The sequence below is a fragment of the Balaenoptera musculus genome, chromosome 1, assembly GCF_009873245.2.
Source record: "Balaenoptera musculus isolate JJ_BM4_2016_0621 chromosome 1, mBalMus1.pri.v3, whole genome shotgun sequence".
Taxonomy (NCBI): domain Eukaryota; kingdom Metazoa; phylum Chordata; class Mammalia; order Artiodactyla; family Balaenopteridae; genus Balaenoptera; species Balaenoptera musculus.
In genome coordinates, this window is record NC_045785.1 from 36,404,813 (window position 1) to 36,431,127 (window position 26,315).

Here is a 26,315-nt window from a genome sequence, read left to right on the forward strand (position 1 = left end):
CGCCCTATCCTCCCACCATGCCGAAGGTGGAAGCCCTTTACAGAGACAATACAGAGAGCCTGGGTAAGTGGAAAAGAGAGAAAATTGGTGAAAGAACACTAAACTCCACAAGGAGCTTCAAGAAATACCAGGTAAGGCAAAGGAAAGGTAGGTCAGGTAGGAAAGGCAAGCTGACCAAGAGCCAAAACCACGAGTGTCGTTTCTTAAACAGGTTTAGAAGGAAAATTAAATCTGCACCCCCTAAATTAAAACCCACCATAGCAGGATCTGTGATGATAGCATCAAAGCCCATGTAAACCTGAGTGTCAACCCATTCAGACTGACCAAAGATGGACACAAAATGATTTTGTCAGGATGGGAGCAGATTTCTTTTCTCCAGTGGGATTTCCGCTGCCACTTCAGTCCCCGTTTCTCAGTGCCTCACTAATCAGGCCCTTTCCAACATAAGTGGTGTGAAGTTGGTTGGAGGGAGAGGGGGGCTGGGAGAGAGAGGAAGGACAGCAATGAGAGGGAACCATGGCTCTGAGAGACTAGAGTGGGAAATGAAAATATTTGCCAAGTTCCTTAGACTTAGTTAAATCTGAAAATGGATGTCAAAATAAGAAGTGAGCCACATACTAACAAGTTGTGGGTGTCAGTTTAACACCACCCTTGTCAGGCTCATCAGCAGGCTTTACCAGGCGTGTGAGAAGGTGATGGTTCCGACGACAGCCATCTGACGAGAGGCTCCAGGAACATGGAAAAGCTGTGCGCTGTCACGCAGCACTACTTAGATTTCCTCTCTGGCTGTTTTTATTTTGTTACACATTTAATTAAGAGCCTTCCCAGCAGTTATGTGGGGTCCTGCTTCTAAAAGGCAGACACAGAGCTCTCCTCCCCCAGCCACCCGCCACCTGCCACCTCCCTGCTCACTGGCTTTCACAGCTTCGCTGGTCTTCCCAAGCCAGACCCAAACCAGCCACCAAAGTCCGCCGGAATCATCTCTCTTGGAAGCTATGTGGCCTTAAGAATTCAATTCTGCCTACCTCTGAGTCTGCCAATTTGAGCCTCGGGTTTTAATTGTGCTTTGTTTTTTTCATCTATAAAAGGGAGACACCACCTCCTACCCGAGAAGGCAGTTAGGAGGACTGAGTGAAATATAGTATGTGCTCATTAACATCTGATTTCCTTTTATGTGTGATTTGATTCCCCAACCCTATCCCTCTTCTTGATTACACCAGTTCTCGTGAAGATGCAAAGCAGCCTCCTGAGTCACCAAAATCTGTCCAGGGCCTACCGTGCCAAGGCCTGAACTGGTGCTGCAGGCCAGCACAGGCCAGACCCAAGGAAGACAGCATCTCCTCTCCTTCTCATGCAGAAACCAACCCGACGGTCCCCAACATCACGCACAGGAAAGCTTTCATATACACATATAAGTACACACCACTCACAGCTATCACAGAAGATGCTGAAACTGGGTGTTTGGGACATGAACACACCAAAGAGAGAAAGCCACTGGGAGAATGGGAGTCTCAGAAGGCTACCTGGAGAAACTGGGCCTCTGGTCTGGGCCACAAGAGCCCCAGAACTCTGGGTGTCAGCCTGAATCCCGCCCCACCCCAGATAGCTTCTCCTGTGCTGGAGCTCCTCGTTAAGCCCCTTCCCACTTCGAGCGCTCAAAGCTGCCCAGGATGCCGTAACAGAGCAACAGCCTTCCTCCTCCTCACCTTCTCCGTGGAACCCTCCCCAGACTCAGCTCTGCCTCCAGGCCCAGCCACTGTAATTTCCCTGACAACGAGCGACAACGGGAGCTCCGGAGCGTGTGGTGTGCAGTCAGCGTGCACACGACCTAGGGGCTGAGGGAGACAGGTGCACAGGCGCTTATGTGATCCAGGCCTGCCCTTCCTCCCACCTCACCTAGAGGGTTGGGTCCAAGAGCAGGCTGGACAGCCACCTGCGTGCAGAACTTCACCTCAATGCCCAGCATCCAAAAGGCATAAAAAGGATCTTGGTGAGAAAGTAATGCCTGAATTTGTAGGAAATGTCACTCTAGAGCCACGACTCCCCACCCCGGCCAATACCCTACCCTATGTTCAAAAGCTCACACACACACACACACACACACAGAGTGCTTGCTGCCACCTTCAGTCACAAAGAACACAGAGGTATCGATTCTATCAATCCTCAGCAAACAGTGCCCCACCACCTCCACCCCGCTTTAGTTCCCTGGGGGCTCTCTGAAGCCAGGTATCCAGGAGGATAGCCAAGAGGCAGAAGTGTCAACCCAGCAAAGGAACCAGTTCTGTCTTCCATAACTGGGACAGGATCAGGAGACAAAGGAGAAAAAGCAGTGACGACAAAGGAGGAAAGAGGAGGCTGGCGACCTGGGCAGCTTCCTAGAAGCATCCCTCTCTCATCCCCACACTGGGCTCTCCGTGGGACCGTCAGGGCCTCGTATCCCAGATAAGAGCCTAGCCTAGTATAATGGTTAAGAGAATGGACCCTGGAGTCAGGTTGCCTGGGTCTGAATTCTGGCTCTGTGTGTTCTTGGGCAAGTTACTTAACCTCTCTGTGCCTTAAGGTCTTCAGCTATAAAATAAGAATAACAAGAATCCCTAGGGTTAGTAAATGAGTTACTATTTCCAAAGCATTTGGAACAGTAAATACTATGTATTTGGTTTAGAAAAAAATTTAAGACCCTCTTTTACCTCCTTCTTTTCAGGGCAATAACATGTAGCTCCACAACAGGAAGGGCTGCCCTGGCAAAAGCAAGAAGGCAACAGCAGTACTAGTAGGGTACTTGGCTTGTCCACTCCTGGTTCTAGAGGCAGAAGGCAGGGGTCCCAGCCCTCATCTTGCCCTACTGACCCCAAAATCCAGGGACTCCCTGACCCAGGTGCCCTGAGGCTTGGACATTTGAGCCTGAGAAAAGCAAAACCTGGTCCCGCAGATTCCAAGCCCTGCCAGCAAAGGAGTCCTGCTCATACTCACATGACTTTTAAGTCCCAGTCTCCACAGGTGACAAAAATTGACTTGACGTTTGGATCTAAGAGGCCTTCCTTCGCCATCCACTCATCGACCCTCTGAAAAGTACACAACAAGAACAGATGAGATTTTCCTTTTTTTTTCTCTGAGTCTGTGAAGAGCCACACAGTGAAACGCAGATAAGCTGCTTGTAATCAGAGCAGGAGAAAACTGTAATCTTATCCCTCCACTCTGGGCTCTCAGTCTTGGCTCAGAACTTTGGAGGCCCTTGCAGGACAATCCCTGCAGGCAGATCCCACAGCCCAAGTGGTGGGGGGCAGGGAGCCCCTCCACTCCCCCAGTGCCTGGCAGCCCACCCTGGACAGGATAAGGACAGATCCCAGGAGGTCAGTCCACATACCTCTGGTCCTCAGACAAAGGCACAGCCTAGCACAGACACAGGCTGTCCTGGGCCACGAGAACAGGCTGGGAGGAGGCCCCACGCAGGGAACTCCAATCCACACGTTCATTCGCTCATTTCTTCATTCCACCCTCCCACCAAATGTCTACTAACCAAATTTATTAATTTGGTTATTCCCCAAATGAAGGTGAAGTTAATTTTCACCATGAGTCTAGCAGAAGAGGCTCCTCTGCCGGGCTGTAGGCCCACCTTGACAACTGGGATAGCACTGCCTGCTCCAGTCGCTAGAAGCTCATAAACTGGCCCCAGACTTTGTATTTCTCCTCTCCTGGTTGGGGATTCGAATTCAGCGGAATCTTTTGAAGGCTGAGCTCAGTTCCTAGACAGGGAAAGAAACTACTCCAAAACACACTTTAAGTCTTTCTTCCCCTTCATCCCTTTGATCCATTTTATTATTTGCCTCACACTGGAAGTACAAATACTAAAATCAGTATATACCGAGAAAATTATCATAAAGAATTCATGAAGCATTGCCTGTTTTTCAGAAGATACCAGGCATGGGGCAAGCGTGCAGCAGATTACACTGTTGCTCCACTCACACAGGAGGATTATTTTTAAAGGCTATATTGCGTAGTCGTTAGAAACGTGGGATTGAAAGTCAGACACATCTGGGTTCTAACCTTGGCTCTTCCATATCCTGGCTGTGTCACTGATGGGAAGTCATTTAAAAGTCATATAACCCCTCTGAACTTCAGTTTCCGTCATCTATAAAACGAGGTAGGATGACTAACCTTACAGGGTTGTTTTGAGAATTATATGTGATAATGTATTAAGTGCCTACCTAAAAATAGACAGTAGGCTGGGAAGGGGAGAAAGACAGATCATCTTAATACAATATAATAGAGGCAGCAATGCAGAAGTACCCAGGATGCCATCAGACCAAGAAGAGGCAGAGGCTAGCCTTAACTTTTACAGGGAAAGGAGTCAGAAAGGCTTCATAAAGATGACTGAACTAAGGGCTTGATGACAAAACTAAGAGTTTGCTTGATAGCATGGAACGCAGGAAAGAACACTCCAGGCAGAGGCAGAGGCTTAGGCACAGACATTTTGTATCTGATTAGCAATTGTCTGTTTAATGTCTGCCTTCCCCACCAGACTATCAGCATCACAAAGGCAGGGACTCTTAGCTGTCTCATTCACCGTCTTAATCCCTAACCCAGCACAGTGTCTTCTTGATTAAAATGTGAGTAAGAAATAATGTGACTGGAGTCCACTGTGATTGAAAGGAAGGGCAGGAACTGAGGCTGGGGGACTAGGTTAGGCCAGACTGTGAAGGGCCTTGGGTGCCCAGCAGGTAATGGAGACCCCATGGTAATCCTGGGCTCCCTGGAACCGCAGAGATTCTGGAGGCCTGGCCCATGCTGAAGCAGTGCTGGAACAGGGCCCAGGATCCCATCTAGGTCCACGGCTACAGCAGCCCTATCTCCTGGGGCATCAGGGCCGCTCCTCAGTACCGGACTCTGCAGACCCTCTTCACAGTCTGCACACCAGAGAATCCTCCTCAGCCCGAGGGTCTCCCCAGCAGCTAAATTCTGGACCTGCCACTGCTGAATGGTTTGTCTCCCCAGTCACTCTAGCCCAAACCCTTGCACGACACACACACACATGCACGCACACACGCATCCCTTCCCCAGGGTCACCTAAAGAAAATAAGGCAGACTTTACATAAGAAAAGAGGTAAGGCAAACCTGGAGGTCCCTAAGTCAGCTAATCTCGCTCCAGTTCACTGGCCTTAAATCCCCAAGGTAAGTGCCCCACCTGCTAGGGGGCTCCCCAACGCCCCAATTCCTGCACAGTGGTCCTGGAAAAGAGAGCAGGACAGGACAGGACAGGACTGTCAGGAGGCAATGCCCAGCAAGACCAGGGCTTCACCATGAGAAGCACTTACTGCCTCTTGGAAGCTTAGGGCCGAGGCCATTCACTCATGCAGCAGATATTTAGTGAGCAGCTTCTGCTACGAGCCTGTCCAGGAAAGTGATGCTTTTGGAATCAGGCCTGTCCTTTTCCTTCCCTTCCTGTTTGAATGGATAAAGGGTTGGAGGGACCACCAAGACAAGCCCTAATCAGCCAGCCCTCCTGGCTATTGAAGGTCTAGAGGAATGCAGACTGAGCCCTGCTTAGAACAAATGTGTCAGGCAAACATCTAACTGGCCATCTGCTCAGGGCCTTGCTTAGGACAAGAACTAGCTCTTCAGCTCTATAACCAACTCAGGGCTAATGGGAAAGAGTAGAGCCCGGTCTGGTCTCCTTGTCCTGCCGGAGACTTCCTATCTAGGCCAAGGCCAGGAATCTCCCCCTCTTCACCCCCAAAGTACGCTGAAACAGCAGAAAGTAGCTTCCTGGGTGAGACTCAGAATCCTCTGAGCGTCCTGCTCCAGAGCTGGCCTGGGGTCAGCAGGAGGAAGCCTTCTGAAGAACAATCTCTCCCTCAACCAGCGCCACCATGGAGAAAACTCCATAACCTCAACAGCCCTGGTTTGGTGCTGGCCCAGAATAAGCATCTTCCTCCTGGGATCCCAGCCAGAGACACTCCAGGGAAAAGCTGCCTGCCTCCCTGGCCTCGCTCTGGGATGCTGGCTGGGAGATAGGGAAGGAAGGGTCCCCTCTTTCTCCTTGAGTCTGGGCTTGGAGGGAGCAGTCCAGGCTGAGGACCCCCCTTAGTCATAGGCGTGAATCTCCCCACCCAAAAAAGAGGGTCAGTGGGGCTGGGAGACACCTCAGAGCCCATCTTCTCCCAACCCCACAAGAGCCTGACCAGCCACAGAGCCTGGGCCTGCACGCTCCCTGGGACAGGGTGCACACTCGGCCACTGGGTGAGCCTAGACCTCTCTCTCTGGCCCTAGTTCCATCCCGAGGAGCCCCAGGAAATTCAGTCTGCATTTCTCTCTCCCATGGGACAGGCCTCTAGGCTCAAGAAAGAGATCTTCCTCCCTCTCCACCACCCTGCTCCCTCCAGGTGGACCTCCGATGCAGATGCGCTCTGCTATCCTCCAGACACTCTGCTCTCTCCTGTGATAGGGGCTGAGCTTTGGGTTTATTGCTCTTAAAGATAAATAAAGCACCTAAGGAGATCCACAGGCTTTTCCTCTTCTCTCCTCCTGCTAGAGAAGGGAGTGGGAGGGGGACCTTTCTCCCTCTCTGAAAACCCAGGCCCGCGGGGGTGGGAGACGAGCGGAGGCCAAGCACTGCTGCCTGTCTCCCTCAGGCTGGAGCACAAGCGGCAGCATCTTAACCTTTTCCAGCTCCCGGAGGAGAACATCCCAGAAGTGTGGTCTCTGCCAAGGGTTCTAAAGCCTTTAATTTGATTTTCCTCACATAGGCAATTGTTGTAATTATTCTGATTAGGAATCATTACCCAGCGCAGCCTCTGCACCCCTGACAGGCACGATGCATCCAGCGGCAAGCTGCAGTGGGGCAGGCGGGCCGGCCGCACCTCCTGGAGGAGCTGACAGCAAACAAAAGCCATCGATGGGGAGTTCTGCGTGAGTTAATGAAGTGCTCACATGCCACAGGAAGCCAACACTAAAGCTAAACAAAAACACCTCCAGTCCCCGGGGCCAGCCCGTAGTGCTGCAGCTTGGCTCCCCTACTCCCAGCCGCCCAGCGCGGGCTGCCCGAGCCGCCAGAGCCGCCAGCCAGCACAGCCATGGGCCGGGAGCTGGCGGAGCCTCCACCAACCCCCGGTGGCACTCGGACATCTTGTCAGTAACCCTGACGGGAACAGCTGGAGATGACAGATCAATGGTTCAATACTCTCAACAGCATGTCACTGATGTGACAGCAAATGTTATTCTAATCAAGCCATAATCATAGTCAAATTACACGGCTACATTCTCATGAGGGGAGGGAGAGGAAGGCAGCAGGAAGGGGTCAGAGGTCAGGAATTAAAGGTCACTCAACCTACCTCCAGCACTTGCTGCAGGCTTGGCTGACCATCCACCATGGCTTGAATAATCCCGGTGAGCTGAAAGAAAAGAGAAATAGCCGATGGGTGGGAAAACCAGGGCGCAGGGACTCAAAGCTGGACTGGATCCTTTCCTTTCTGTTTTTCTCCTTCTACCGTAAAAGACTCTGACCTGCACAGCTGTAGGCTCCGAACCTGACAGAAGCCTTGGGAATCAAGTTTCCCCACAAGTTCCTGCCCCGAGATGGGGGAACACATCCACATACGGACCACGGAGTGGGTCTCAGACCTGTTTCAGCTTTCATTTCGCAGAAAATTTGATTTTATGTGTCTTTTGAATTCAATAGGCTCAATAACTCCCCCCGAATTACAGTGAATTCACCTCCAAGCTTCTCAGAAGTTCCTGCAGAACTCGGGGAATGCTCACACGGGACCAGCACACTTGGTTCCAAGTCCACCCCTTCTCTGAGCGCCGGTGTCCAGCACTTCCCCCTCTGAAACCAGCAATGGGCCGGGGGAGCCCCCCAGGCATCCACCCTTCACCCCGCATACCTGGGCCCTCAATACCGGCTAGCCAAGCAGGAAACAGGCACCTTTAGCAGACAAAAAAGCCTACGAACCTAGTCTAGAGAATTTCTGACTCAAGGGCCTCCGCTCCACCCAGGTCAGGCCTAGGTTCAAACCAGCTTGTTGCTTTGTTTTGTTTTGAAGTGGAAAATATCCCTCAAGCGCAGACTAGATAGGCTGCCTGGAAGGCTTGTGGCAGGAGGCCCCCTGCACAGACGCGGGGCCAGCTGGAAATCACGGTGGCCAACATGCCCCCAGCCACTTCCAGACAGAGTAGCATCTCAGGCCTGCTTGGAAACTTTTTTTTTTTTTTTTTAAGTGCGGGGGGTGGGGATTAAACTCCAATTAAACTATAATTACATTTAATGAATACCAAATACCCAACTCACAGAAACCGCTGGCTCTAAGAGGGAAGGTTATTTTCTCATAGCGACTTACATGGAATGGTAATACACACCTTTTAGGGAAGAAATTTTCATTTTAAGAACGCTGAGTTCCTCTAGGTGGGTTTCTGTAGTTCATCAAGTCATTATTAGGTGGTATTTTAAGGAAGTGTAAGGACACAGCCACTCTATTTTATATTCCAGAAACTGTTTTTATATTAATCTGTATTTTAATTGGGTAACAGCTGCTGCCTACAGACTTCCCATGGTCTAAAAGGAAAATAAATTAGAAAGATTAACTACACTGTTGTTTCGCGAGGCTTTAACCCACAGCATGCCCACCCGGCTGGCACCTCCACACCCTTTCCTTGCTTGGGAGACCAAAGAACTGCCCAGCAGAGGGAGGGCCTGAGCCAAAGAGAAGAAAAGGTGGTCGGTCCCCTGAGGGCTGGGGGTGGGGATGGGGAAGAGCCCAGGGTCTGCAGCTTTCATCTTGGAGTGCTAAGACTCCTCCTTTTATTTAGTCAACATCTACTCCTGGAGAGGCTGGGGCCCATTCTGGGAAGCGGGGATCCAGCAGTGAAGAAAAGCGGGGAAACCCTGCCCTTGTGGAATCCGCGTTCTTCTTGGCAGCCCCGTCCTGGCCCAGTCCAGCCAGCACCCAGAGCCTGTCGGCCTTCCCGACCCACATACTGAGCAGGAAGAGCCCTGTGTTTTGTCTCATGCAGGGGCCGGAGTCCAGAGTAGGCCTGTTGCCAACTCCAGGTCCAATAGCCAGATGACTGGCTGGCACCCATGCACCCACCACTGCCCTTTCTCGCCCAGCTTCTCTCCTGCTCAGTTCTCCCAGGGCCGAGTCACATCCCCAAGCCTGGAGCTGGGGCTTTGGGTCAGGACTATCCTGGAAAAGAGGGCCCACAGCCATTCTTCTTGGAAAGCCCCAGGGTCTGTGTACAGTCTCATGTCCAGTCTGAGTTTCCTGGGGCAAGGTTAGGTCTACTCCTTCTCTTGGCTCCCACCAAGGGTCACTCAGATGAACACTGAAGGGCTTCCAGAAAGTCTCGCTTACACAGGAAACCAATGGCACCCTTGCCAAGAACCCTCCCTCCGTGGAGATGGGACTTAGGTCAGCACTTGTGTACAAGGTGCACAAGCACCTTCCCTGGGCCCCAGGAAAAGCACTACACTGAAAAGAAAAACCGGAGCACTGCTCTGCATGGTCTCTCACCACAGACTAGGCCCACCTCTTCCCACCCTGGGGTGTGGTGAGGGTGGGAGCCTCCCAGATCCTGGGGCTCTCTCACACTCCTCTCCAGGGCTCAGCAATCCCAGAATCATCAGCCTGGGAGGAGCCTAGTGAGCTCAGCTCCCTCCCTCTCCAGGCTTCCCAGACCGCCATGTCCAGCAGGACATGGCTTACGGCTTACAGCTGAAGGACTTGAACTCAACCCCCAGAGATACAGGGGCTGGAGATCCTTTCAGGGGCAGGCCTCACTCCCCCGCATTAATGCCTCCAACAATGGACCACATCTTATCAGCTCTGCCAAGGCACTGGATGAAGAGGGGGTGAAATCTTAAAAGTCAGTCCCTGTACCTGATACTGACGACCTATAAGACTTGTACCACAAACTGTGAGGAAGAGAGACAATATAATAAAATAAATACTGGGAAGTTATACCTTATGCCTAACCTAAATCTTTCATGCTGCTGTTTAAGCCCATTCCCACTTGGGTTAATATATGTTTGTAAAAAGCTTTCACAGCCTCACAATGAAAGGTACTAGAGCAAAGCCAAGTATTTATTAAGCTGAGAACCAGGGCTCACAGGCTAAACAGAGCTCAGAGACCTTAACCACTTAAAGCAGGAGAGGTGAGAGGAAGAATTAATGTGTGCTCTGTGGCTCCTTTCACTGAGGGATTACAGATTAACTCCCGCTTCTCCAGACTCAGAAACCACAAGGCGAGGGGCTTTTGACCCTGACTGATAACATGGCTGGTTACTGAGATCCCCTCCCGCACAAGGGCTTTGTCCAGGAACGAGCTGGCTTCCTCATAAAGACTGGCAACTACACGAAGCAGCCCAGGACACTCGGTGCCAATAGCATGTCAGCATCCAGTGCTTTCTCCCTTCACAGTTTATCTCCAGCACAATCGTATTCTGACACCAAGACAGTTTGTTGATTACATAAGCACTTGTCTCTGGTGTGCAATCTGATAATCAGACCCACTCTTTCTCCTCAGACAAAGAGACCAATAAATCTCACCCTTTATAAGTACAGGTGCAAGACAAAGCCCTTTACTGGCAGTTAGCAAAATGGGTATTTTTCCTAGTTTTTTTTTTTCACAATGACAACAACAACAAAAAAGACTGCACATGGGTCAGCCCAGCTGCTAGAGACAGAGATCTGATGAGTTGGAGCAGATTCTAGAGGTGGTAGGGAAAGGAAAGAAACACATCCCATCCTATCTCTGTCAGAACCATGTCTCCAGACCAACTATCAACTGGAACTAAGAAAGGACCTCAAGAAAGCTAACAACATGTTCATTACACAGAGCAGTAAGAGTGTCTACATGTGGGCTGCAGACTCACTCAAGGCAGAATCCCTCTTCCTGCTGCCCAGCACTGAGCCTGTCTCTCTCCCAACACAAGCATGTGCTTGTGCGTGTACACACACGGCCAGGGTTCTTAAAACACTTCTTGTGCAAGAGAGAAAATCCTACCAGAGGAGCTGCTTAGGAAAATCTGGAGGTTTTTGTTCCTCACACTTACTAATGAAAGTTTCCTTCTGGCCATAATGACCTCCCTCCCGACCCGCAAAGGCAACTACCACCAGATTGGATGAGGTCTGAGAATGACAGCCCCGTCCCGTGTCCATGCCTCTCTTTGCATTACAATCCATCTAGTATGAAGGTGGGGCAATATTTAGATGATCTGAGGTTTTACAAAGAAGACTTTACTTACTCAAAAGAGCAAGTCAGCAGTACAGTTACTCTGAGGGGAGGCAAGGTGTGGTTGAAAAACTCCTTGACAATATTCATTCAAGGAACATGTATTTTTACTTGGTGCCAGGCCCTAAAGATGGGACCGAGATGGATCAGATCTAGTTTCTGCCCTCAAGAAACTCACAATCTAGTGGGGAGATGGACAAATGACTGCAGTATAATGTATCTGATTGGTGCTACGCTGGGGTGAGCACAGCCCAGCCTGGGCTCAAGGAAGGCTTCCCAGAGAAGGGGACCCTGAGCAGGGTGCTGGAGGACAAGTAGGAGGGTGGGCGCAACACAGAGGCAGAAAGACCATCGCGTGCAGAGGCAGACCGAGGGAAGTGAGGGGGAGACGAAGCAGGGAGATCTGAGGCTGGATGCAAAGGCAGGGACCAGGCCAGGGAGAGTTCTGAGCTCTGGAAGCCTGAGACAAAATGGCAGAATCCATACCTACAGCACAGCCACAGCCTCACTTCAGAGCAGGCTTCGTAATGAGGATCCCACACCACCAAGCCTACTACCCTCCAAATTATGTATGTGTGTCCTTGGGTGAAACTTTCTACAAAAAGGAAACATCTTTCATCAAAGTCTCACAATCGGGACTTCCCTGGTGGCGCAGTGGTTAAGAATCCGCCTGCCAATGCAGGAGACACAGGTTCGAGCCCTGGTCCGGGAATATCTCACATGCCGCAGAGCAACTAAGTCCGTGCGCCACAACTACTGAGCCTACACTCTAGAGCCCGCGAGCCACAACTACTGAGCCCATGTGCCACAACTACTGAAGCCCGCACACCTAGAGCCCGTGCTCTGCAACAAGAGAAGCCACCGCAACGCCCCGCTTGCTGCAACTAAAGAAAGCCCGCACACAGCAACAAAGACCCAACGCAGCCAAAAATAAATAAATAAATAAATAAATTAATTAATTAAAAAAAAAAAAGTCTCACAATCCCTCCTCCCCTTCCCCAAAGAGAAGCAGCAGCAGCCCTGCTCTGAAAAAAAACCCTTTTCCCAATATTCTCAATCATCCATTCCTGCCCAGGGCTGAGTTCCAGCAGCGCTCTGTTCCATTCCTAAACAAGTAGCAACTTCCCCAAATTTAGGCCTGCCTGTCTATGCCAGGCAGCGAGCTGGAACTGGAGCCCCCAAGGGGGAGGCCACAGAGGAGGAGGAAGAAAAGGATAAGAGGACATTACACTTTCAGGCCAGTGGAGGGCTCAGGTATCTGGCTGGTTTAAGGAAAGTCTTCCCTTCCCTTCCCATAAGGAAGGGGATCTTCATCATCATTAAAATGATGATTTTTTTCAAAAGGGGCAAACAGGACAGATTAGCACCCCCTAGTGGTATAGGTAATTCCCAGGGGAAAGAGGGGGAAAAACAGTTGACCCCAGAAGAAGCAAGAGCCTCAACATCATTGGTTGGAACAACAAAAGGCTTGAGAGACTAGACACCTTGGCAGATGGATGCCTACAACAAAAGGCCCACCTGGGTCACTGGCATCCAGCCCTGGAGAGACCCTTAAGACTCATATTTGGGCTAAGTCAGTCTCAGAGCCCACTGAGCACCCCCAGCAGTGCAGGCAGGCCCTTCCCCAGCCCCTTCCACACCAAAGGGATTGTTTTGGGATTACTCAAGAACTTCTTTCCTCCTGTTTCGTTCATATGGAGAAAGTAGGTCTCTAAATGAAGGCACAAAGTCTCTAATGTACTCTCACCCCAAATGCTTAAGATTCCAAAAACGCTCATGTTTTCCCATCACCTCTGCCACACACACTTGACCGGTGATTCCACCACACAGCCTGTGGCTACCACAGAGTAAATAACACGATGCACCACAGAGAAAAGCAGCCATAGAAGGCCTCTCCATACAGTCCTGGGAGTCAAACTCTTCAGGGGCACCTCCTCTCTGCCGATGGCTCTTTGAGTCTCCAGCAAGCATCAAGATCTCAGTTAGTCCCAGTTTCACAATCTGTGAAATGGGGCCATACTGACCTGTTGGCAAGGTGGCCGGGTACAGAACCAGCCTAGGATAAGGATAAGGACATTTCAGCCTCAGCCAGGCTGTCCTCATACCCAACTTGGACTGCTCTTGTCTTTCCTCAGTGATAGCACTGTGCTTCCCACAAATTCAGCCAATGCTTCACACAGGACCACTTTGCTCAAGCACAGAAAAACATCACCAGAAAGCTAAGAAAGCCTGAACATAACCTCTGCTTCCAAGAAGCTGAAATCTTCACCTCTTGCCAAGGGCCCTAAGGGAAATGGAGCTGAAAAGAAGCTGAACCCCAGAGGCACCATCCTGCTCCTAAACTCCAAGTGCCTGGTCACCAAGAAGGGGAGGGATGACAAGGAAGGGAAGATGTTGGGGAAGCTGGGACAGATTGTGCCACTGCTCTCCCTGGGTCTCCTAATGACCACACTGGTCCAAGGGGAGTGGCAGGCTTTGTAAAAAGCTGACTGGGTCCAATGCACACCTGCCTTAACCACTGAAAAGACCTAAGCTTTCCCTAAGCAGCCCGTATAGAGCACCAGTGATCCCCAAGCTCCCATCCCAGCAACCCCTGCTGCCCAGCCAGGGCCCTTACCTCTGTACAGAAGGGAGTAAGCTGTGGATGGACTACGGGCTGGACATACATGTGAAAGGTAGACTCAATCTCCATGGTCCGGCCATTTAGCTTCAGGATGGGGAACTCGATGATTTCCTGGAACGGCAAAGGCACAGAAAAGGAGGAATGAGTTTTTTTTAACTAACCATTTCAAATAACTCAGAATCAAGAATGGGGGAGTGTTTTGGACTCATTAGCTCCTGCCAGGTCAAACCCAAGATTGAGTGAGATGGTGCCAGCTCAGTTATAATCCTAACCCTCCCGCTGGTAACATCCTCACAGGTTCCAGGGACTCGACACATATACCATTCCCACTGTCTCTGGAAAGGGGAGGGAAGACAGTGGGAACATCTGCCCTGATTTCCCCAACTGGTTCTCTAGCAGAGGCTTGCTCACTCGAGCTCCTAAAAGTAGGACCCCCTTCCTCTTGCCCAGGTCCCTGCGCTGGAATGGGCCTGGGTCTCCAGTCACATAAATAACCAGCCATCAGACTAATGCACAGACTTCCATATATGAAGTTTAAACAGAGCCGATGAGTTTCATTAGTTTTTACAAAAGGAAAAAAAAAGATAAATAATAAATAAAGCCAAAGGGGCCAAAGGGGATACTGAAGAGAAGGAGAAAACTGAATAAGAGTAATAAGAGTTAGTGCCCTCCCACCTTTCTTTCAGGCAGTACGCCCACCCCTCAGCTTCTCCCCCTGCCCCCCCCAACCCAATCACTTAGCCAGCCCTTCCCAGTCCACTGGAACGTAATGGAAGAGAAGGAGGAGGAGTGACAATTTGTTTGGTGTCTCTAAGATTAATTTGTCTCCGTTATTTAATAGAGATGCACAGCACCAAGGTCCTGGTGTGCAAACAGGCTTGCAGCACGCCGGCCGTGCAGCCTGCCTCATACATCGCTGCTGGGAAGGGAGGAACACGCCAGAGGGGGGAGAGGGCCGGAGAGAGCACGCACATGCTGGAGAGAAGAGGGAAAGCCAGGAGAGAGAATAAAAAAAATGAGTGCTTTTTAATATTCAAAAACAGTTTGCAAAATTTAATCAAAGCAGAGGAAAAGCTAACATTTTTACCACTTTGACATTTTTATTAGCGCTTTCATAAATTTTTAAAACATGAATGGAATTAGTTTACAACACAAAAAAACTGCCCTGAAAACATCTGGAAGAGACAAATAGGAAATAATAAAAATAAATAAATAAAAACAAAATCCTCCGAGTAAAATTAGCATGTGAAAAAGGCCTCCACTGCAGAGAGAGGAGGGGGGCTTTGCCCACTCAGTGGCCACCACAGTCAGCCCCAGTGGCATCCCTACCCCAGGTCCCCCGTTCTGGTGCGGACCTTTCCAGTATCACTAAAATCAAGGCAAATTGCTTCTCTCCAGGGACAGCCCGAAGAAGCAACACAGAAGCCGTTGACACCTGACTGCACTCAGGAAATGGAAGAGCGGGGAGAAAGAAGGAGAAACAGCCCACCTCCCTGATATTCCACGGCAGCCTGACGTCTCCCCACCAAACATACCTGCTCTGTTGGCCTCATTTTTAAAGCATCTTTATCCAACACATCACAGCAGGACTGAAGAACAAATCAAGGCAGCCAGATTTCATGACTGAGAAATTCAAAGGTTCTGATTGACTGGTCTCCCCGGAGTGCCCCCAAAGATGGGGAAGCTGACAGGAGCCCCCAGAGATAGGAAGGGCGGAAAGACTGCAAGACTGAGGCAGAAGGGAACAGAGAGGAAGCCCAGGCTGCTGCTTAAACTAGGTGATGCTTCTCTTCCCACCGCACTAGGAAGTAGGCCAGAGAGGAGAGTTTGGCTCTGAAAAACAGAACTGAGGCACACACACACAAAATACACACTGGTTCCCCAATGTGTATTTTGAAATCAGATACCCAAGATTTCCAAGTGCTAACACTGAGGTGGGGCTCATCTGAGTCAGGCTCATTTCTGATATACCCTCCCTCTACCGCTAAGTAGGAGAAACACTTCCCCAACAGAAAGACCTCCGTAGCCTGGTGAGTTTGGCTGCCCTGGCGTCTAAGGAAACAAATACAGCCAGCTCCTCACTAACAATGTTAGCTGGGCCCACAATGAAATTTAACCTGTGACACAACTGTACTTTTCATTTAAACTTTCATTTGGAGAGAAGCAGTGTTTGGAGACCTGCAGTTTGTCCTGCTAATAAAGACAAGTGTTGGGACCTTTAAGGATGCCATTCATCTCTGGCTTTTATTAAATTCAATTTTCTTAAGTCCACGATACATTATGAAATTAGGAGTTGACATTCCTCTTGGAAACAAAAATATCTATCAAACATAAATAGAAAAAAACCCCTCTGTTACCAAGAATTTATGGCTTAAAGTTGATCTCTTTCCACTTTTTTACAAGCACATGGTTTTAGAGATCTGAAATGTTATTATAGATCTAGAATTTTATTAGTATTTATTGTAAAATAGTAAGCGCTTCAGCTTCCACTCTGACCAGCACCAAGTCAGCATCCCCAACAGATACTCTTAACACTTGGCCTTTGGGTTTCCCTGCTGCAGCTCAATCTTTCCTGCTGCTGGCTTCCTCACCCCTGGGGAAATGGAGCCAACCTAAGTGCTCACACTAAGTATGACCCTCCCAGAGAGGGGGAACAAGCCAGCCTCGGCTCCATGTGAAGAGGAGTGACCCCTGAAATGCCTGGGGGCCAGAACACAGCAAATTGGACCTGTCCTGAACACCTCTCCAATGTTGCATGCCCATCAGCCAAGCCTTCCCTCCAAGACCAAGAACAGGGCCAGTCTCAGAACATGACTTTGCAGGGGCCCTTCCTCAGCACCACCATCAGCTGTTGTAACAATGACCTTACACACTGGCATATTCTTTTGAGCCACTGAGGATGGAAAAGAGGAACTTTTGATAGATGACCCTTTGGGGAGTCAGAAGAGTAAGGACCTCACTTAGATACTTCTAACCTTCCCATATTGCCCAGACAAGGCCAGAGCCTCAAAACACTGGCCCCAACAGCCCATTCATAGGAGAGGAGCCCCAATCTGTACCAGTTGACAAAACTCTGCAGCCAATACACCTTGGGTATGCCAAACACTTCAACAGTTTTCAGCTGATAATGAATCAGGGCGGGAACCCCAAAGCTCTAAGCTGATCACATTAATTCCACCCAAGAGCTTGTGCAGATGTGCCCTAAGTGCCAGCTTCTAGGGACAGGTGCTCGGATCATGAAACTGTTATTTCTGCCCTTCCTCCTTTGCCCTCCTTCTATTTCCTCATTCCCCTGGGAAGAAGTTTTTTTAAAGGAACATTTGAGCGTCTGCTTGTGTAAAGGTAGCACCATGAGGGAAAGAAGAACTGGTTTGTATTTACCAGCCCTCTTTCCCAACCCTAATAATAATTTCTCAATTCCTTACTTTTGTATGACATTTGCATTCAGTTAAACTACCTGAGCATCTACTCTGTGTAGGACACTGGACAGGTGTTGGAGTGGGATTCAGAGATAAGATGTAGTCTGCTTTGGAGAAGTACACGAACTAGAGGGTAGAAAAGATACGTGAGCAAGTGATGAACAATGCACTATGATAAATATCTTAGTGGAACGACATACCCAGTGTTATGCTTTTTATTACAGTGTGCTTTCAAATGTATTTTCTTATTTTACCCTTTTTAATCCTGGAAGATAAGTCATATCGTCATCACCATCAGGTCATAAACCAATACTATTAAGCACCTACTACCTACCAGGCAGGGGCTGGGTGTGGACACAGAGGCAAATACAATGAGATGTGGCTCCTCTGTCTGAGGTGCTCAGAGTCTGGGCACGGGGTAGAGAGGAGCTGGCCCCAAGACCCTCAGAGACACACACAAAATGGAATCATTTCATTCCTTCCATTTATTGTTAACTATGTGGCAGACACTCTGCTAAACGCTCAATAGGAATGACCGCACTGAATCTACCTAACAACTCATGAGATGGGAATCACTATTATCCCTATTTTACAGAACAACTAAGGCCCAAAAAGCAGTTGTCACTTACTCAAGGTTACACTGCTAGTAAGGGACAGAGTTGGGACTCCAAATAGGGAAAATGAGACTTAAAGAGAGTAGGACCAAAAGCTTTCAAAATCTGAAGGGTCAAGAAAGATCTGATTCTTTTAGTCTGAAAGGCTGTCTTTAAGGAGCTCAGACTCCTATCTCCCAGGAAGAAAGGCTGTTCTCGCGTTACAAGAGCGATGAATGTGGACCATCCTGGCAGAAAGTCCTGCAGGATTGCTACTGAAAAGCCTCCACTATGGCTGCAGGGACACAGATGACGCTGAGCTCTGGGCTCAGAGAGGGCAGAACTGTGAGCCTTCAGTCTGCATCTCTAGCACCCAGACCTCATTCTCTGCTTTTGGTGAGTAAACACATGAAGGGGCTGATAAATAAATAGCAAGACAGAAGCCAAGCGCATGGCTCTAACAGAAAATTCTCTGTTTTCCCAGAGTTCTCCACAGGACCAGAGAGGTGAAGTGATGGTTGGTGGTAGAGCCAGGATTCAAATGCAGATATATATCGCTCCAAAGTATTGATACTTTCTACTTTCTGCCTCTCATCTCTAAGTGGTCTCCCATCCTCCCTCAACTGCTACAAACCACCAACATCCCAGTTTTCTGTTTGCCTGGGACCGCAGTTTCCTGGAGCAGGAATTTGCTAAAATTGGGATAGCTTGGTCACCCTACACCATCCACCGCTACCTGCACTACTAGGTTGTCCAAGGGTAGAGCACCATAACCACAAAAGCTGGTCTGCTGATGGTTGATGGGAAGTGGCCACAACTTGATAACTAAGCACAAAAGCCTTGGAACTTGGATTTTTCAAAGTATCCATGGTTCTAAACCTATTGTATCTGCTGTCTCAATCAATAAAATGCTAGCTGCAAATTTGTTTTGAAAGGGAAGGGAAGACAGAGATTAAAAGGAAGCACCAAGCAAATATTCTTTTACCTTTTTAAGTGAGTAGAAGTTTCAGTTGGAGCAGAGATTTCAGATGCAGCTACTTTCTAAAATTGCTTAAGTAGGAACCCCAGTAATTCTCTTGATAAACTGAGGACAAAACTGCAACAGCATTTCAAATGAAATTTCACACGCAGGATCAGTAGACTACAAGAAATAAATGTGTAGGTCTCTTTCGGTGTATTCAGACTCCCTTAAGCTAAAGTGTCTGCAGTGATAAGATTATATTCGAAGATACAACAACAACAACAAAAGGATTTTAAGCAGAAGGGACTTGGGTTAGGCATTTCTTGACAATGGGCCAGAGGGTTTAACAGTGTAGCATTCTTACAGACCTTTTCTCCAAAGCACAGATTCTTCTTTGCCTGAGCCGATGTTTCTACGGTCCTGTCTAAAATGGGCAGATCATTCTTCATGGCTCCCCTCTCTCAGCCTAGGAACTGACATTCCCTCAATTTAGAGACCGTAACAACTAATCTATCCCTTCTCTACATCCACTGACTCTTAGTCCAAAAACTGTTTACCCCTGCAGAGAAAGGTTTGATAAAATCCAAAAGCAACATTATCACACGGCAAGGCAGAAAAAGCAGTACCTGGTGAAAACATGGGTTTTATCCAGACAATGATTTTTGGATAAAAGTTCCATGCAAAGGCAGGCCCTTTCTCCAAGGGATCAAAGAGGCTCTTGGCCACAGGGAAGAGGGGAAGTTGAGAGGGAGAAGTGAGGGCTGCACTGGGCAATGGAGGGAACATGGTTTGCTTAACAGTTTCTCCTTTGGAAAAAAAAAAAAAAAAGACATTTTATGCACAAGGAGCTTATTTCTTAAACAAACACTCGTGGTTTTGATTTACACCACAGCCTGCTCCTAAATAATTTATGGCGGGTTAAATTTATTGCCGAGCCCTGGCTGGCTGCAAATTCGAATTGCCAAATAATTAGATTTTAGGGCAAAGCTTATAAATTACCCGTCGATTTGTCCGGACTTGTTTGTCAGTTGCTTTGTGCTTCGGGTCATCTTTGGCATTTGGCTGTTTGGGTTTTAATTGCTGATTTACACTTTGACAGATGAGAGCTGATGCTCGAAGTTTCAGGACAAGGAAGGGTAAAAATTGGAGCTTTAAAAGGCTGATTTTTCACCTACGTGTCCGTCTTCACCCATTCCCATAGACCCCAGAGCAATTAAAATGTAGAAAAGAGGCTGAAAATAGACACTGCTATTCTTTATTGGGGGGGGGGGTGCAGAGTGAATTATAATTTACTTTTACTGAAATCTGAATTTTAAAAAAATATATAATACCAATAAATGAAGGAGACCAAAAGTCTTAGAAACTGCATCCTCACCCAGGGGTGTACGAGCCTGCGTCTACCTCTACACGCACATGACTCTGAATCAGCCTCAGTTCAAACACTTCTAGATACTCAACTGTAAATAACTTCTGATATTAGTGGCCTCTGTGAAGTTGACCCTTCAGGGCAGCAAACAACCAAATGATTTCTTTGTAGCTATCTGTTTACATACATTTGTCATGGAATTTAGTTAAACAAATCTCAGGTTCTGTGCAGGAGAGGTTCCCCAGAGGCAGCGCTATAGAAGGGCAGGGAAGTGGAGGGTGCGAAGTCCAACTTACCATCCCAGTGGAAGGAAAAAATCTCTTTGGATAGTGTTGCGTTCCCATCGACATGCTGATAGAGGGCCTGCAGGCTCCCTTTGTGCTCCCCAGAGAAGCAGGGCCTGCCTCCCAGCCACCTGCTGTATCCCAAAAGCTCACCATGAGGCCATGAGTGAAAATAATACTAGTAGTAATTCTACTAACAAGAGCTGATACATATAGCTATTACATGCCAGGCACTGTTCTAAGCTCTTACATTTTATCCTCCCAATAGTCCTATAAGATTGATACTATTATTAATCCCATTTTGCCAATAAGGCAACTGAGGCATAAAGAGTACAAGTAACTTGCTCAAGGCGAGTCATACTGCTAGTAGGTGGTAGAGACCAGACTCAGATCCAGAGGGTCCAGTCCAGTGGTTAGGAGTCCATTGCTTCTCATTAGAACAGCCTCTACCTGAGTTCCCCCTCACTTTGGAGGTTGAGAGTCCACATTCTGGGACCAGGGCACATGCAACCAAAGCCTGTTCAGTTAATCACTCAATAGGGTGGGGAAAGTTATGTAACATGCTCAGGATCACAAGATGAATCAGAGGCTTGGTTGGACAAAGACCATTTTTCCAATCAGTGCAAATACCGCACTGAAGATCCACTAGCCGGGGGTGAAGAGGTGGGGGTGAGTAACAGGTGATCAAGACAGACCACGCCCACTCAGGCAGACAGCGGGTTCTGGTCAGGCAACCTGGAGAGTAGCCCAGAGAGGCTGGCTGGGCTTTAGGAAGCCTTGCTCAGTAGTCCCCATCCACAGCCCCAGGGGCTGCTGGTCTCTTCACAGAAGACTGAATCCCCCTGGGATGCTTCATAGATTCCCTGCTCTCTGTGTGTACCTGGCGGCTAGAAGCCAGGACAGGGAAACAACTGTGCTGCCATGACGGCAGATTTTCAAAATCACTGACCAGTAAGCGAGCAACAAAGACTGACATCTTGCCCACACTGCCTGAACACTTCTCTCTCACACTGGCTCATCGGAACCCACATCTCTGTAAGAAAGGCAGGTATCACTGCCCGATTTTATACACGAGAAAGCTAAGGTGGTCAGTGGTTTAAAGCATGGTCCCTTACGGGCAGCATCCCATCTCCTGGGAACTTATGAGAAATGCAGATTCCTGGCCTCCACCTCAGACTTTCTGAATCAGAAACCCTGAGGGTGGGCACAGCAGCATGTTTTAAAAGGCTTCCAGCTGATACTGATACTTGCTGAAGCTTGAGAACCACTGGTCTAGAGTAGAGCAGTGCTTCTCAGACTTCAAATTACCTGAAGATCTTGTCAAATTACAGATCCCATTTAGCGCTGGAGTAGGGCCTGATATTCTGCGTTTCTAACAAGCTCCCAGGGATGCATCCCGGGGATGCTGTTGGTTCTCGGACCACACTTTGAATAGCAAAGGTGTAATCTAGAACATCTGTGTGACTAGCGCCTTATCACAGAGATACTGACGAGTGAGAATCAGAGCACAAGGTTCTCAGCTCTTCTCTCAGAACAAACCCTTGCTTGGCCCACTTTCAAGCCCCTTGAGTGAGCCCTTTAGATCTGCCAACCACTCCCGGCTCCTGCCATCAGACATTTCATTCTCCTGGCCGCCAAGATCCAGGGGAGGAAAAGCTGGCATCTCACATCCCAGAACTTTGTAGAGCAAGTTGACACATCTCTGTTAGGAAGCCAGCAAGAGGTCTTCCTGCCACGGCAATGCCTGCTCCCTTTAAGAATGCGGTCAAGACCCAGGGCATCAGCTACCCAACAGAGCACTCGTCATACTATTCTCTCCAAAAAAACACCTTCCTTCTGTACAAATGAACCAAAAAGCAGGATTGGATACCTAGGTCTCCTAGGAAGACCTCTCATTACAGACATAAGCCAGGAGCTATTTTTCTGCCCCTGGTCCTGAGAAAGGCCTAACACTGGCCACGGATGCAGAGCGGGATCACAGCAATTCCTACGATATCCTGAGGCCCCAAGCTGGAGATGCCTCACCACACTCCACACCATCGCCATGAACTTCCTTTAAGGCCTTCCCCTAGCACTGTCCCTCTAGTCATGTTAACTCTCTAGTGAAAGCAGACCTTATCAAAATGGCATGTTTCCTCCCACTCATCAGTCCCAGCCTCCTCCATCCCCAACTAACTACCAATCCCTTTCAGCTGAGCAGTTGGCCTTTCATTCACATCTGCGAGTGCTGGGGGTGGGGTGGGGGTGGACAGTGAAAAATACAGAGTCCCTGGACTCCATTTCAGACATCGCAATCTCAAACCATGGCCCTCAGTTTGTATCACACTTGTGGAGAGCAAGATTCCAAGTTTTTCAGCCAGTTATCGTCCTATCTACCCAACCATCACCACCTACCTCCCAAAGGCCAATGGCCAAACAGTTCATCAAACAGACCCTAGAAGAGTAACGGCCTACATCACCACTAAGGAGCTGACCTATGTCAGGTGTACCCAACATGGACCTTCAGTGCAGAGCACTTCACTTACGACAACCATAGGTTTCGCTCTTCACTGCTTACCAAATCTCTTAGCACCACTGACTACCAGAGCCCACAAGTACCCAAAAAAGCTATGAGCTACTTAAGAGCACAGTTCTCAAGCTTGTTTCTTTCCCAGCACATCTAAGGGCTACAACACGTAACTCCTCTCCATTCCCACCATCACCATCTTAGTCCAACCCACTAACCCACTTTCAAGTAATGCCTCCTAACCAGTTTCCCTCTGCCCACGTTTAACCCCTTGAACACTTTTCCCTCCATTCCCATGAACTCTGGCTTATGATATCTATTTCTGTTTCATCTCTTCCACTCAACAATACATTCACACTTCCTTTTCTGGGACGCCAATTTTGCCCCCAACCTTACCGTGGACTCTGCACTTCCTCTCCTTTCAGCAACATTGGCATCTTCCAGTGAGAGCCTCTGCCAGCATTTAGCCTTCAGACGAGCCCTTGGCTGGAAGGGCCTCCCCAGCACTAGACCATAGCACTGGAACAGAAGTGGAGCCCATACAACAGACGTTTGCTACCACAGACCAAGATCTCCCACTGGCCAGCTACAGGCAGGGGCAGGGCCTAAACAGCAGCCCGTTCCAAGGCACCTTCACTTCAGCTTAGGAGCTTCCCTGATGTTTGACTCCCCCTCCAGAGTCTACCTCCCTCCTTTCTGATTCTCCCAGCACCTAATTGGGCTTTGCCTGTGGTAGCACTCAACACACACAAACCTTCTCTGCCTGTCCTAGCCTGCTCACCCTTCTGCTGCAGACCTGCCAGCCTGGGGGGCTAGTGTCAATCTGGGAACACTCTTGTTTCAGGCTTTTAGGCAATGACTCAGTTTTCACAGCTAGGGCTCAAACCTCATCACATAAACGCATGACTGTGGGGGCTTTTTAAGGATTGTGAACACCCAGGATAAGGGAATAAAAAATAATCATTCCAATGGCATCTTAATCAAAATGATGCAGGATCCTTTTTCCCAACAAGACACAGAGATGGAGGAAGCATCTCCTAACATCAGTTTCCTCATGTCAGACAACTGATTTCAGTCTACAAAGTAAGAAATGTAATCAACAGAGGGGAGAGGAAAAACAAAACAGGATGGGGGCAGAAGTGAAGCCCACGGACCAACCCTAAACTCTCCTCTGGATTGCACTCCCCCTCCTCCCTTCCCGACCTAACTGGTTTTCTTTCTCTGGCTGTGTTACCTGTTGCTGCTGCTCCGAGGGAGAGCTCGTCCCCACCTCCCACCCCCTCTGGTCACCTCCACTGTAGCAAATCTCTTCTCATCCAGGCTCTCCTGCCTCTTCATTAATCCTTCCCTCCTTCCTTCTGTTTCTCAATGTTAGTCAGCAGGCCGTTTATCTGTTTGAAGGGTATAAACCTCCCTGATCTACGGAAGGAGGTCTTCCCAAGGGATGCCTAGCAGATCCAGATCCAAACTGCCAGTACTTGGCGGGTGGAGTGGTTGTCATATCATTCCCTAGCCCTTGCCTCTCCCTGGAGACCTCGAAGCCCAGCCCAGTGCTACCTTCAGGGGCAGCTCCCTGACAACGCCTCAGGGCCTCAGCTCACATATTTCTATCTTGATCCTCACCCTTTTGGTCCACACGTTACTGGCTAAAATTCTCTTAAACCTCTTGTAGCCTCTGTACTCCCACTTGCAGCATCCCAATAAGATGTTCTACTTGAACGTGAGAAATACCATATCACCGATATAGACAATCCTACTAGCCAAACAGTGAAATAATTTGCTGGGTTCTGAGAATTCCCCAGTGGTCCAGGGGTTAGGATTTGGCGCTTTCACTGCTGTGGGCCCGGGTTCGATCCCTGGTCTGGGAACTAAGATCCTGCAAGACGCTCGGCATGGCAAAAAAAAAAAAAAAAAAAATTGCCGGGTTCAAAGTCTTCATTCTCCCTCTTCCTCATTTTCAACGTTCGTGCACAAACAAGCTTGCAATGCAGGTCAGGTTTTTCAGACTTCATTCAGTTGGTCCTGGCTTACTCTGTGAGTGCCTTCTTTCATTCCTGCTGCAGCAGTTCTGAGAGCCCTCCAGCCCACTTGGCCCTCTCGGCCTCCTGACTTTCCCTTAACATGAAGCTGTGCAACCCCTCCCCCACCCGTGAGCAGGGCTGACCAGTCCCCTCCTCTATGCGCCCACTGTACTGAGTCCTCACCCAGGCCACGGTACTTATCACGCTGCTTCACAGCAGTTACGCGGCTGTCTACCCTCCTCGACTACGAGCTCCTTGAGGGTAGGGATCATTTCTTGTCTTTATGCCCCAGCATCTAACATAGAGCTTGAAGTTGTTATCCAAAGAGTAAGAGGAGGCCTTTTCGTTGCCTCTAAGGTGGCTACCATGAAGTCCTCCCCATTCCTTTACTGACCTGGTTGGTTTTGTCATGTCCAACAAAAACCTTAAAAGGCAGCTCAGTGTCACTGTTAGTTTAACAGTCCCTAATTTCATTCACCATTTATCAATGGCCCTATTCTTTAGAGCTCTTCCCCACCACCAACCTTAGCTCCGTGTCTAACAAAATCTGCATTCCAACAGCTGTCTCAGCCCTGGAGAGGCCACCGGACAATAAGAGGCTGGGGGAAATGTCTTCTGATTTGCACTAAATTACGTGGTGACTTTGTTACCAGTGACCCAGCGCTCCCCAAGGAAAGTTCCTTGGTCCCACCCCAAGGCAACTCCATAGCCTAACTACACACTATGGCAGCTTAAAGGTGTAAACCCTGGGGAAGGGAGAGAAGCAGACTGAATAGAGCAAATAAACCCACTTCAATCGTACCCCTGCTGTGCCAAACACACGCGGCAGCAACACCATGCACGAGTGCTCCGCTCCCCGAGATGTATATTTTACTTTTACATTGCTGTGTCTGCTCCAAATAAAGAAAGGCCGTTCGGCTTTCACACGAAGTTACAACAGGGTCAAGTTCCGGACACAGCAAATGGGGCAAATGCTTGTCCCACTCAGGGAGCACTAGTCAGGAGCCACAGTGAGAGCCAGGGGAGGCCCATCCCTATGAGGGACCACCAGGAAACTGCAGCCTGTGGAGGGGGGCTCAGGAAGGGGTGGGGGAGGCACCACATTTATGGAAGCAGCAACAAAAAGGACAAAAGGGCCTAGTGGGCTGCCCCATGCCCACCCATCACTGGCCACCACTAGAGGAATTCACTTACAGTGACCCTGAAAGAAGAGATGTGTTAAAGCAGAGATAAGAAAGGCAATAATTGGTCTGATGGGCAGGGGAAAAATTATTCCAGGAGTCGAGAGCCTATGCAAGAACACTTACGGCTCACAC

At 49.1% G+C, this 26,315-nt stretch overlaps 1 protein-coding gene across 8 annotated transcripts in view; it reads right to left on the reverse strand.

Annotated features, from left to right (window-relative positions):
- The window catches only part of ERI3 (ERI1 exoribonuclease family member 3), a 128,140-nt gene that overhangs the window by 81,458 nt on the left and 20,367 nt on the right, over window positions 1-26,315 (reverse strand). For all 8 annotated transcript variants that reach the window (XM_036859651.1, XM_036859688.1, XM_036859670.1 and 5 more), the window contains 3 exons: window positions 13,844-13,960; window positions 7,329-7,388; window positions 2,971-3,062 (listed from right to left, as the gene is read on the reverse strand). In XM_036859651.1, coding sequence (XP_036715546.1) covers window positions 2,971-3,062; window positions 7,329-7,388; window positions 13,844-13,960 — 269 coding nt within the window. The remainder of the gene's footprint in view (window positions 1-2,970; window positions 3,063-7,328; window positions 7,389-13,843; window positions 13,961-26,315) is intronic.